Raw genomic sequence first — 13004 nt, forward strand, 5'->3', positions numbered from 1 at the left:
TCCCTGAATAAACCTAATTTGTGAATAAATTTACAATTCTAATTGATTTAAAAGGAGGTTCAAGTGATGACTACATTCTCTCTCTTAACCTTCCCAACACAAAATTTGATAGATGACAACTGGTGTTGTAGGCTTAAATCAATGTTTTCCAAATGTAACGAATGAAAAAAAAATCCAGGGGAAAATTTTCATAAATATTGCTATAAATTATTGATAAAAATATTTAAAATTATGAGAAAGACAAAATGTGTACCAAATAGTATACCAATCCTAAAAATACATATTATTGAAAAAATACATATATTTTTAAGATAGAAAGTTATCATTTTAAAATTTGAAAAATGAGCTGGGGACAGCAGAAGAAGAATATTTCCTCAACAAATGAAAATTTATTCAAGAAAATTTTAAAAATCTATGGATGAAAAAATTAAAAACTAGAGTGGCAACTTATAAAAATTAGAATATAAATAGAAAGTGACAAAAAAAAAAAAGTTCTGTGTCAAATATATTTAATGTAAACTGCTGGGCACACAATTTACGCCAATTTTGTAAGAATGACCCATGTACAATTAATCAAATATCTTAAAGTAAAAATTAGTTATACAATATTCAACCTAGTTTAGCAATTGATACACCAAACAACTTGAGAAGATCTGGAAAAAAAAGAAGATATTCAATTAAAAATAATAACAATAAGCAAAATGTTACCTGGCTGATTTTGCAGTGTTTCGAAGATTTGGAAATAAATCAGTGCCATCTGGAGGCAATTCGACATAAGCTTCAGCAAAGTTATTTCCAACAGTTCCATTTACAGGACCATATGCATAACTCATGCAATGAGCAGTAAGGCTTGACCTGTGGTAGAAATCTAAAATCCTTTTTCTAAGGAAAGAACCATGCATTTAATGGATTTTTTTTTATTAAACAACTTTTAAGAAAAATGTATATGAAGATTTGAAACATTTGAAGGGTATTTCAATATTTAAAAGTTGTATTGTTAATTAAATCAGCCAAATTTTTAAAACATAATATTATTAAAAAATATATTAAATATATGTAAGGTTCTTTTTACACAAAACTATATTCCTTTATTTATTTATTGTTTCAGCTCAGTATAAATTTTAAGAAAATCATATAAATTTTAAAACTGTTGCTAGTGGGTGCAAAGTACCGAGCATTGAGCTCCCGTCTTCTTCTCTTATCATGGTTTCTCCAATTTATTAGATATATTTCAGTCAATGGCAAGAATGGTTGCTTAAAAACAACCATTATTTGATGCCTTACATTCTGATGCCTTATTTTTATTATAAAACAATTGAGTAATTCTTTAAAAAACAATATCCTTGGATAATAATTAAAAAAAAATTCAGAAATAACAAAGATGAAAAAAAAACTTTTCATAACAGAAGTTTTTGAACCCTTGATGAAGTATTAAAATGTAGAATTTTTCATGGTATACCTATCTGAGTCAGTAAGAACGCAGATGTCTTCACCATCCCAATACTCATTGCAAGCATCCAAAACAAGATCAGCAGTTCCTTGAGAAAAAAGTTGGTAACTTCCTGTAGGGGTAAAAACAATAATTTAGTAACAATAAAATATTTTGATAATTTATTGAGTTAAATATTCTTCGCATTATACAGGGAATCCTGCTTATACATTGTCACATACCATGCAGGTCTGTGCAATATAAATGTATTAAACAAAGAAAGTTATTATAACTATTTATATTTAAAATACAAGGAAAACAATGCTTGCCTCTATGAAGATCTTTCATAACAGCACATGATATGTTTGGAAATGGCATCTTTAATCGGGGATAGTTCAGTGAACGTGCGAATCGTCCCTTCTGCACTACCTCTGGATGCTGAAATCAAGTCTGCTCATTAATTTTGACTGAAAGTCACACATGAATCTAAGAATTCAGAATGAATTCGCACTGACATAGTCATTCGACACTAAACTTTTTTTATGTAGTATAACTTATTTCTTGGAAAATATATATTAAAAACTTGTCTCTGGTTTTTTTCCTTGAGTAAAAAATTCATTTTATTGTATTTTAAAAGAAGATAAATGAAAAAAGATCAATGATAAAAAGAACATCAATGAAATTAAAGTTCCAAAAATGCTTTCGCAGACACAAAAAAATTTTTCACTTACTACATGCCTGAATATCCCAAGCTGTTTTTGAAGTTCATAAAAATCCACTACAGAGTTTGTGAATCCAATCTGTTTAGCAAGCTCACAAAGACACCTAAAAAAAATATTTACAAACATAACTTTAAAAAAATTCAATAAAATTAAACATTGATACATCAGTGTTAGTCATATGGTTGTGATATGGTCTTGGCAGCTTCTCTGTTCCACAAATTCCACAAAAAAAAAAAAAAAACCTCTATATTAGCAAAAATTCTGATGAGGACTGAAGAAATTTCAAATTCATTAAACTTCAGAACGTTGTTTAATGTAATGGGTGCCATTAACCTAAGATATTGCCCATTTATTGAATGGATTTCAAAAAACAAAAATTAAGTTCAAAGCAGTTGCTTACCTAAAGTATTTTCCAACTGACCACTGAAGAAAAATCTTAAAGATAATTTTTTATATAAATTAAGGATCATTAACTACATTACAATGGTAATGGGTCTGGAGTCACCTTGGATAAGGATATCCTGAGTTAATAGAGGCAATAGCTCAAAATATGAAAAATAAAAATTTGAGAGATGAAAGAGATTGAAAATAAAAATAGGAGAAAATTTTCAAATCATTAACTGGTTTTTTTTTCCCCTTAATGCGCCACACTTTGCCAGTGAAAGGTACATGAGACAAGTCACACTTTGGTCTGTGCCTTAGTTGATAAAGGCTCATTAAAAAGTGTAAATAAATTATTAATTTATCACATACAATTTCACATTTAGGTAATCACAAAGATTATTCACCTTTTATTTACAACAGGCACTGCAGCATCATTATACAGAGATTCACATGCAATATGATCAGACAGTCTTGTATAATGTTCTTGAGATTTTGGATTGCATGTGTTCAACAAAATGGCCAGACCCTAAATGGGAGGAATGAGACATATCAGGTAAGAATAATGACTACAGATAACACCAATCAGCTATATTATCAATAAGTTACAAATATTTCAATATTATTCTCATGTCACAGTCTCTATCTTTGAAAGTGAAGTATAAAAAACCAACATTATGGCTATCGAGGGAGCAGCTGCATTTACTATCCCACCTCCTTTTATAAGTAATGTATTTTTGTATGTAAGTTTGTATCTGTTATGGCAAATGTAAAAGTTATAATCGAATCAGGTTTATATAAATCCTTCTTTTGCTATCAAGAAAACAATCAGGGATGGCAGTACTCAACATGAAAAATACATTCTCAACCACCATAAGAATAATGTAATAACTAAATTTTAATTATTTGAAAAAAATACTTAACTTAATCAAATATATGATTTTTTCAGAGAGAGTTTTTGGCTCGAAGAAACATTAATGTGAATATGTGTATAATATAAGTGTGTAGCATAATTATGTGCAATAAGAGGAGTGAATTAATTTAATTTAAGTCCATACATACCAAAGGCTTCAAATTTCCTAGGTATGATTTCCAATTTGGATCATCAAACTGAATTCCAAAAGGACTTCCAACATTGTGTGTCAAATCCAAGACTTCTACCTGACTACTGGGATGATACACTGTAAAAATGTTCAACATAGTTATTTATTACATGAAATATGCCATACTAATATTGATAACTCATTTAAATGGGTCAAATAAATTCCTGTATTGAAAAACCCAAATCGTTTTTCTCGATCAACAATGATTTTGGATAGTGATGAATCAAATGAGGGTAAAATTTTATGGTAAGAAAAAATGTCAAGGTGGCTAAATATGATGAAAAAAACTTCAAATACGGTATTGTTAACACACCTTGTTAACACAAACATACCGTATATACTCATGTATAAGCAGAGTATTTTTGTGGGAAAATTCGTTCCTCAAGTGGGGGGGTCGGCTTATACTCGGGTCAGTTTTGACGAGAAAATATCGACCCCAGCAATCAATAGTCATTTTTGTAAATATAGATGGCGCTAATAATTAGAGGCGATAGATGGCATTGCAAATCATCAGAGTGATTTTTGTAGCTATAGATAGATGGCGGTTGTGTTAGTAGTGTTAGTACTTTTCAGGTTAAATCCACGTGGTAATTTTTTTCAGGGGCAGTAAAAGTTGTGATCACCCACAAAAAAAAATCATTGATCTAGTGTTTTATCAGTAAGTATCAACGATCAAAAATGGAGAAAGATAAAAGATTTGCATATGATGCGTCTTTCAAACTGAAAGTTATCAAATTCGCAGAAGAAAACAATAACTTTGCTGCAGCTCAGACATATAACATCAATGACAAACAAGTGAGAGAATGGCGGAAAATGAAAGAGAAATTTCAGCCATGCGGAAGACAAAAAAGGCTCTTCGAGGAAAAGTATCGGTGTTCCCTGAACTTGAGAAGGAATTGAATGAATGGGTGCTACACCTCATGCACCACATGCGGAAGACAAAAAAGGCTCTTCGAGGAAAAGTATCGGTGTTCCCTGAACTTGAGAAGGAATTGAATGAATGGGTGCTACACCTCAGATTGAAAGGTACAATCTTGACAAGGACAGCCATTCGTCTGAAAGTTCGACGGGTCTGAAAGTTCTTATACACTGGCTTTCAACTTATTGCGGTTTTGGTGGTCCTGAAGGGGGGGGGGTTGGCTTATATACGAGTCGGCTTATACACGAGTATATATACGGTAAATTTAATAAAAAAATTTGCATTTAATACTTGTGCTGCCAGCTGACAGCGGACAAGCGCCTGAGTGGCATGGTGGTAAGATACTCATCTACCACCATGAAGGTTGCTGTCATGATCCCGGGTTCGAATCTGAGGGAGGATATAGATAAGATATTTTCCCCAACAAACTTGATGCGACCACCGATAGACAGCACCTTTATTTCCAACCCATCTCATTAATTGCAGTAAATTGCAATATAGCGATATGGCCAGAGTTGGTGTTTGGTGAAGTAGCTGACAGTGGAGAATAATGGCAATACTTTTGTTCAATATGAACATGTATATCCAAATCTTGTTTAAGACATCATGACAATCACACCTCAAATGAAATTACCTGAATTGTGCTCTTTAAAATTTTTCTCATGATTTCCTGAAGCAATTCCAGGATATGGAGCTTTTCAATGATAGCTGACACCACCTTTGTCCTTTTTGAAATCAATTCTTTGAGAAATTTGGCAAACTACAACTTCTCAACGACATTTTTTAAATCTTGTTTCATGATGGTAATGAGTTCACTAATTTCTCTAATCTGCCACTAGGAGAGTTGCAATGGATATGGGCATCTCTACTATAGATAGACCCAATGCTTATACTAGGACTGCTCCATTAGTAAAAAAAAAGTGGTTGATAGGGGCTTTTCTTAGGAACCTGTGTACCTAAAAGTTTATATATTTATGTTGGTACAGTTGTGTATTAGATGTTTAAATAGCTTTACATACCATTACATTAATATCATTACATTGATTATGAATATGTTGCTATTATTAAAATATTGGTTTTCTTATTCGCATTAATGAATCGCAATGACAAAAATTCACCTAACTTATCACCTTCTCAACCAAACAAAATAGAATTCCTTATGTACACATATAACCAATACATGAAAAATGGAAAAAAAAATGTGTAAAATTATATACTGTGGTCTTTGATGTCAGCTTTTTTGTTTATTTTAGACATTTTTTTCAAATCGGAAGTTATATCCTCTTCAGGAACATCATGCAAATCTTCTGCATCATCAGAACTGCCATAAAGATAACTGTTATCTTGAGAATTTGTTTTACTTCTTGAAGGTTTCAGAAAAAAAACTTTCTCTGCAGTTGGGTTTGGCCACGACAGGATTCCTTTCTTATCAACACAGCACAATGCCTAAATAATTGAATTTCAAAACAATTTTGTGAGTAAAAAATATACCCTGTTGATTTCTTTAAAAATATTTAAACGTCATTCAACAAGACAAGATAATATGATAATTTGTCATTCAATACAAGATACCATTTATACTCATGTATAAGCCGAGTTTTTTTGTGGAAAAATTTGTTCCCCGAGTGGGGGGTCGGCTTATACTCGTTCGCCGTAATACAATGTCAGAGAGATTCGCTGCATACTCTGTGGAATTCCAAGAATACAGCTGGCTTGGGTAAAGGCTCAATCTGGAATAGCTGGCAACGAGCAAGCTGACCAACTTGCTAAGGAAGCCACTAATCTTCAAACTCCAGATGAACATCCATGGCCAAGGAGCTTTGGCCAACGCTTATTGCACGAGGATCTGTTGAAGACGTGGCAATGTAGTTGGAATTCCAATGCGGCTAAAGATGCCTATAAAGTCCAACGACAGATCTGTTGGCAACATCATGTTTGGCCCAGAGAAAAGATAATAGTGGTTACAGAGCACGGCCCATTTCCGGTAAATTTAGAATGGTTTAAGCAACAGCTCAACTCACTCTGCTTGTAATTGTGGAGTTTCTGGATTCCTATGGCATTATGCAACTCAGCGTCCAAATACAACGCAGTTCCACTTTGGTAAGATGCCAGAGTGTCCTACCACAGCCTGGAAGATAAGAACCCTTCATAGTTCTACGAACTTCCGTTGCCTGATAGGTCTCGTCAGATTTCTGGAGCAGAACTTGTATAAAATGCACAACAGAACCAGAGGTGCACACGAACCGAGAAGGGGCACCGACCCGACGTATGTACCATCGAGGGAGTGCTGCAGTCATGTGAGGGAGTATAACTTGCGGCCAAGACGGAGAGGAGTTGCTGACATCATATACCCGCCCTTGTGAGAGTGCAGCAATCAGGTGATGCCATACAACTTGCGGCCTAGACGATGGCGGACCTATGACTACTGAAGGCAGATGCCGACAATCGAACTGATGTCAGAGCTGGACAATCTAAAAAAACATGGATGACTGTGATTAGCTGATCCACTGCGATTCAAAATTTTATATTCATTATTGACAATCATTGGATTTAGATTATTGACAATCATTCGATTAACTGACGATTACGAGATTTTTTATGAGAATGCCATCATCGTATAATCTTGTTTATGATTTTGATTGCCTATCGGCGTTTGTTGTTTCTATTTTAATTATCTGTTATATGATCTCAGATTGATGATCGTTTTTATATATATTTCATTTTTGTTGCCATTGTCCGAGGCGACAATGTTTTGCTGTTTATAATAAAACTTTCTGGATACACCCATCTTTCGGGAATGCTTCAATATCTCTCTGAGATGGGAAGTGGGGTGTGTCCGGTCTTCAAAGGTCAAAAGTGGCTTTCGTTGATTGTACAGCCTTTAGATGTGAGCATTAACAAGAATTTCAAAGACTATTTGATGAATTTGTCGATTGAATGGATGAGTTCAGATGATTAAAAACTACAAAAAGTGGTGCCTTGAAGAAACCTGACATTGGCCTAGTTTGCCAATGGGTACATGAGGCGTGGAATTCTGTTTCCACTAAAATTATCATCCGATCCTTCAAAAAGTGTTGCATCAGCAATACGATGGGCGGAACTGAAGATAATATCATCTATGAAAATGACAATGGCGATGACAGCCCACTGATGTTAAAAACAAAGATGCCGCACCCCCTACGATGATCTGATGGATTACCATGAGCTTTGAGACTTAGAAGAAATGGATTAAAAAGTTTGAATCATTTTCTAGTGTAAATTTCCGTAAGCTATTCATTTTGTATGAAAATATAATTTTTTTCTCTGAAATACACACAGATATTTTGGGGTCGGCTTATACACAGGTTTTCAATTTATTGCGGTTTTGGTGGTCCTGAAGTGGGAGGGGCAGCTTATATACGAGTCAGTGTATACACGAGTATATACGGTAATCATATTTACCGTTTAATAAAACAAGAAAGAAAAGAAAAAATAACAATAACAGACAAAATAAACTGTAAAAGCGATAGAACATTGAAATGACATTAAAAAAAAAAAATTTTTTTAATGGACAAAAACAACTATTATTATGGTTGATGATTACCGTTATGCTTCCAAGGACTTGTAACAGATTGGCAGAGCGCCACAAGTATCCTTTCTTTCCGAGTAGTGCATGAAAAAAGTATGGCAGTAATTGGAAATAACTTATATCTTTAGTTACCCTTGGTGGATTAAGCTCTTCCACTTCTTCATAAACATCAATTGGTTTCTATTTAATAAAATACAGTAATATGCACATAAGCATATAATACTTAAATTAAACAATACTAATCCAAAGATAGAGAGAGATACTTATTTGCCACAAAGTATGCAAATACTTCTGGATCAATATGCTTGTCAACTCATATCTAAATATACTATTGACTTCTTCAATCATAAAACATATTGTATACAAAATTTTATATTTAAATTTATGTGTTATGCAGAATAGGTGTTACATTAAGTAGTTATAAACAAATTTTGATTACATACAATAATAAATTATAATTGATTAAAATTTATCATTCTTTCCTCTCTGAAAAATTCATATCAGGCATGCCAATATCATAACTCAAAATATTTTTGGCAAAATAAAGAACATGAAAAAAATTAATCAAGTAATCACGAATGCAATAAAATTCATTTAAAATTCTAGAAATTAAAAACTTTTACAGATTCAGTTCCAGGAGAACATAGGCTAATACCAGTTACACATTTTGCAAGAAAAACCAAAGATTAATTCTTTTAACAAGACAACAACAGATTATACAAAACTAGAGAACTCTGATTAATCAGAGAGGTCGGTTAAGCAATCAATTATTAATCACAGTTAAAAATTGACTCAATCAATCTGGTTAAACTTTTACTGAAAGTTCATCATTCATTTTATATATTTATTTTTTTTTTCATGAAACCAATTAGATGTCTTAAATTATAGTCCTAGATATAATATTTCGGATAAGTAAGCATATTTAAAAATACTTAAATCAATGTTTTGATCAACTTTTTTACCATGGGGACTCAACTAAAACAGGTGGCGATTTCAGATTTAAATTGGGTTTGATGAAAGTTTTAGAAGACAAGAACAAAATTTATGTCCACTGTGAGCAGCAGTTTTCGTATTCGGGAAACATTACTCCACCCCCAATACTATTTGGGGGTCGTTTCTAGAGGAAAAAAAGTAACAGTATGAAAATCAAAAGTTGTTTCAAAATCAGTGACTAATCTATAAAGACTGATTTTTCAAAAAAAAAAAAAAGAGATCCTATTAAAGAAATTGCAGGATCAGACAAAAATGTTTAGCATTACTTCAAGCATGCCGCTTTAATTTCTTAATGTATTCTAAAGTTTGTTTACATCAAGCAAATAGGTGAGTAAAATGAATGAAATATATTTTTGTAGCATTAACCATTAAAAAAAATTTACCTAATAAGTATTTTTATGAAGTAATTAAAATCATTTGCAAATGGTAAATTTTTTTGATTAACCAATTAAAAATTTTAATTGATTCCCAGCCCTATAAAAAATGTTTGACCAATTATACTAAAAACTTATGTGTGAATGTGTGAATAAAATCCGTAGATATGAAAAAAATCGCAAAGATAAAAAAATTCAAAAAAAGAACTCTATTATATATATATTTATTTATTCACTACATAAAGTAACACTAATGTAAAGATGGTTGTTTCTGTGTACCACTATGTGAGTTATTGAAAATCAATAATTGTTTACATAACTTATTTTTATAGTGTTTTACCATTTTAAAAAAAAGAGTTTGACACATACTGATTCTTTCTTGGATGCATCCACCAATGCCAAAAGACGAGCCATTCCACATGCATTCAGAAATATCCAATAAATAGGTAATGCAAGGGATAGAAGAGGCAAAACAGCCAGTACAGGATGCATAAGAAGGTGTTCAATAGACTCTGTTATGTGCTGAGAAAAGTATGCTGCATGCAAGCCACCAACACACAGCGTTATAATCTAAGTAAAAAAAAATTCAACTTAAACAAAGATTTTTAAAAATGTTGAACTTGTTATACATAAATTTAAGTTTAAAAAATATATAATACCATAACAGCTGGCATAAGGAAGCGTTCCAAGTATTTTGATTGAACGGTATGCCTTTCTCGATTGAAAAGAGTCACTGGCCTTTTCAGCGATTGTTCCAAGGCTAGTCTACAAGAAATACATACATATTTCAAAAAACAAAATCAGCAAAACATGTACAGAAAGTGCAACATAATTATGCTAAAGCATAAAAAAGATAATTATAAAAAAGTATAACATATTCAAATTATCATAATGTAGTCTGCAAGGAAGATCAATTTAATTCAAGGAGTGAGCTGTAAAAATGTTTGTTGAGCTTGCAAAAAACAGAAAACAGATGCCATCGTTTGTTTTTGTTTTTTTTTTGCTTGTTTTTTTAGAAAAGTAGTCTTGTTATAAAGCATAGTTTCCCAAACTTTTTTCTCCTTCACCTCCCCCCATCCCTCTTCAGAAATTTTTTCCTCTCATTGCCCCCCCCCCCAACAACTCGAGTGAATTCATAACAACCTATGTTAGACTCATAGCTTCTATCGCCCACCAACAGGCAATATTACCCACTTTGGGAAACACTTATAAAGCAATTAATTTCACTTTGTCAGCTGCCACTACAGGACATATTTATGGAACTCATTTTTCAAAATGCTGCATAGTTTTTTGTTGTGCATTATATATAATCTAATATGAATCCTTTTTTTTAATTAGTCTAGCATTTTGTTACTGGATCATACAAACACAACCTGTTTCACATGACAAAAAATTAAAAACTAAGTAAAATCATATAAATGTAGACATAATGATTTCCAGAACACAGGGAGAAATATACTCTGTTCAGCATTTCTAGCATTAGAATATTTATTTTCATGCCATGATTGGCTGGAAAAGTATGAAGCATCAGAAAGGGGACTGACTGCATAGAAGGTGACTTAGCTGGTAAATAAAGATTCATTTCTGGAATTATATTGTTTCGACTTGTGAATGTTATAAGAAAAGGTATGAATAGTATAAAGCTTGATCAATGAAATTCATACTTAACCAGGAATACTTATTTAGTATATAGATTTTTAATGTTACGTTTTACGTATTTGTATGATAAGAACATCAATTCTCAACAGGGAAAGCATCCAAAAAATTAACTTTGTACAAGATAGCTTCACTTAAAAAAACTCACCTAATATTTTTAATGTATGGTGTTTCTAGCATGATAAATTTAGCAGGTTTCGCTGGCTTTCTGAACTGAGGTGATGAGAAACCTTCTTTGAAATGGTCATCCAAGGGTGCAAACACTTTCCCTCCATACATTGTAAGAGATAACTCAAAATTCTACAAATTAACAAAATTATATGATATATGTGCAGCTAGTAATTAAATAAATAATATGCAATTATAAATAAAAAAACAACTGAATTACTTTATTAGCCAACTATATTCATAGACAGGCTGAATTATGACTATACATTACAAATCTACTGTCAGTTATGATACAATTCAATGTTTGAAATTTCACCTTATCAATTGATTTGCATTTTCCTGGAGAAACATGCCCGGGTCTCATAAGTATGGTATCTCCTTCAACCAACAGATGACAAGGCAGATTGACCAAATGATTGTCCCGAAATGTCCACTGGAGAGAAATACAGGGTGATTGTGGTGCATACTGCTGCGGATATACACCAGGATCCCAAGGCTGCTGTTTTATGCAGTCTGTAAAATTGAATCACAGAAAAATTGAGTTTAGCCTGAAGGGAAAAATATAGGTATTTTTGAATGAAGATAAGCAATGTATACTTATATTTGTGAGAAAAACAATGCAGTAAGTAAATTGTTTATTACATAGTTACATGTGTATTTGTCATTCTAATGAAATAAAGTATTTTAAATAAATGATGAAACTGTATTTGAACTGTATTTTAAATGTAATAATTTCACTATAAATAGTTTCTCTTTTTATCTATTACAAATTTATTTATTTTATTATCTTTTCATTGCATAATTATCATTTCTAAAATACTCATACCCTATATTATTTAACAATCAGCTATAATACCCCCCGCTACCCAGATTTTATCCATGTATTGGAAGCATTAAAAAAGTGACAAAACCATTAAGGCATAGACATGTCTGAAACGCATTGTCAGGGAACCACAGCAACTAAAGTAAACATTCAAAAAGTCATTGTTGAGACCTAGGAACCATTATTGCCCAATAATTTTTTGCCTTTTTGGACATTTGCCAAGCTCTGGCAAACTTTTAAATTAACCTATCGTTCAAGTCGGGTCCTGTTTAGTATATACACAAATTTTGACAATGATTGGCCCAAAATTGCAGATTTTTATAGAGAACGTATATACACACAGAGAGAAAGTAAATTTTATATAAAAGATTGTAAGTACGTCAAATATATATCAATGCTGTCAAACTTTGGTATAGTATACACCTGTCATTTTTTTATGTCACCCTGCTTTGCTCATACCGACAGTTTTTAAATATTCTTGTTAGCATAATTAGGCAATTGAGCTTACTCTTTACTTATTTATCACCCTGCTTATGTAATCATTTTTATTCATTTCCTATGGGTGACACTATACCAAGGTCTGACAGCATGACACTAAACATACTTGCTACAAGCATACAATTTCCAAAATCTGATTTTTTTTTTTAATTTTAAAACAGATTTTGTCAGTAAAGAGCTCCTCATTGAATGCAGATGAGTTCCTTCTGTATTTATTTGATTTTTTTCCTTCAAACATTTGCATTTGATGATGGAGATGGGAAATTCTACATGTTTCCTAACAGTATATCATATTTTCTGATAGAAATGATAAAACACTGATGAAGATGGTAGATAGTGTTTGAAATTTATTTTTCATATCCTATCATTT

The 13004-nt window shown here is 32.1% G+C and overlaps 1 protein-coding gene across 2 annotated transcripts in view; it reads right to left on the reverse strand.

Moving 5' to 3' along the window:
• The window catches only part of l(2)k05819 (transmembrane protein 94-like protein l(2)k05819), a 34693-nt gene that overhangs the window by 15028 nt on the left and 6661 nt on the right, over positions 1-13004 (reverse strand). For both annotated transcript variants that reach the window (XM_089244140.1, XM_089244141.1), the window contains exons 4-15: positions 11630-11826; positions 11294-11445; positions 10149-10254; positions 9859-10059; positions 8138-8302; positions 5772-6000; positions 3595-3713; positions 2940-3061; positions 2161-2254; positions 1759-1867; positions 1460-1562; positions 709-882 (exon numbers count right to left, since the gene is read on the reverse strand). In XM_089244140.1, coding sequence (XP_089100266.1) covers positions 709-882; positions 1460-1562; positions 1759-1867; positions 2161-2254; positions 2940-3061; positions 3595-3713; positions 5772-6000; positions 8138-8302; positions 9859-10059; positions 10149-10254; positions 11294-11445; positions 11630-11826 — 1771 coding nt within the window. The remainder of the gene's footprint in view (positions 1-708; positions 883-1459; positions 1563-1758; positions 1868-2160; positions 2255-2939; positions 3062-3594; positions 3714-5771; positions 6001-8137; positions 8303-9858; positions 10060-10148; positions 10255-11293; positions 11446-11629; positions 11827-13004) is intronic.

Source organism: Pholcus phalangioides, unplaced genomic scaffold, assembly GCF_987345545.1.
Source record: "Pholcus phalangioides strain wild (caught in Gottingen) unplaced genomic scaffold, Ppha-v1.0 ptg000015l_1, whole genome shotgun sequence".
Taxonomy (NCBI): Eukaryota; Metazoa; Arthropoda; class Arachnida; order Araneae; family Pholcidae; genus Pholcus; species Pholcus phalangioides.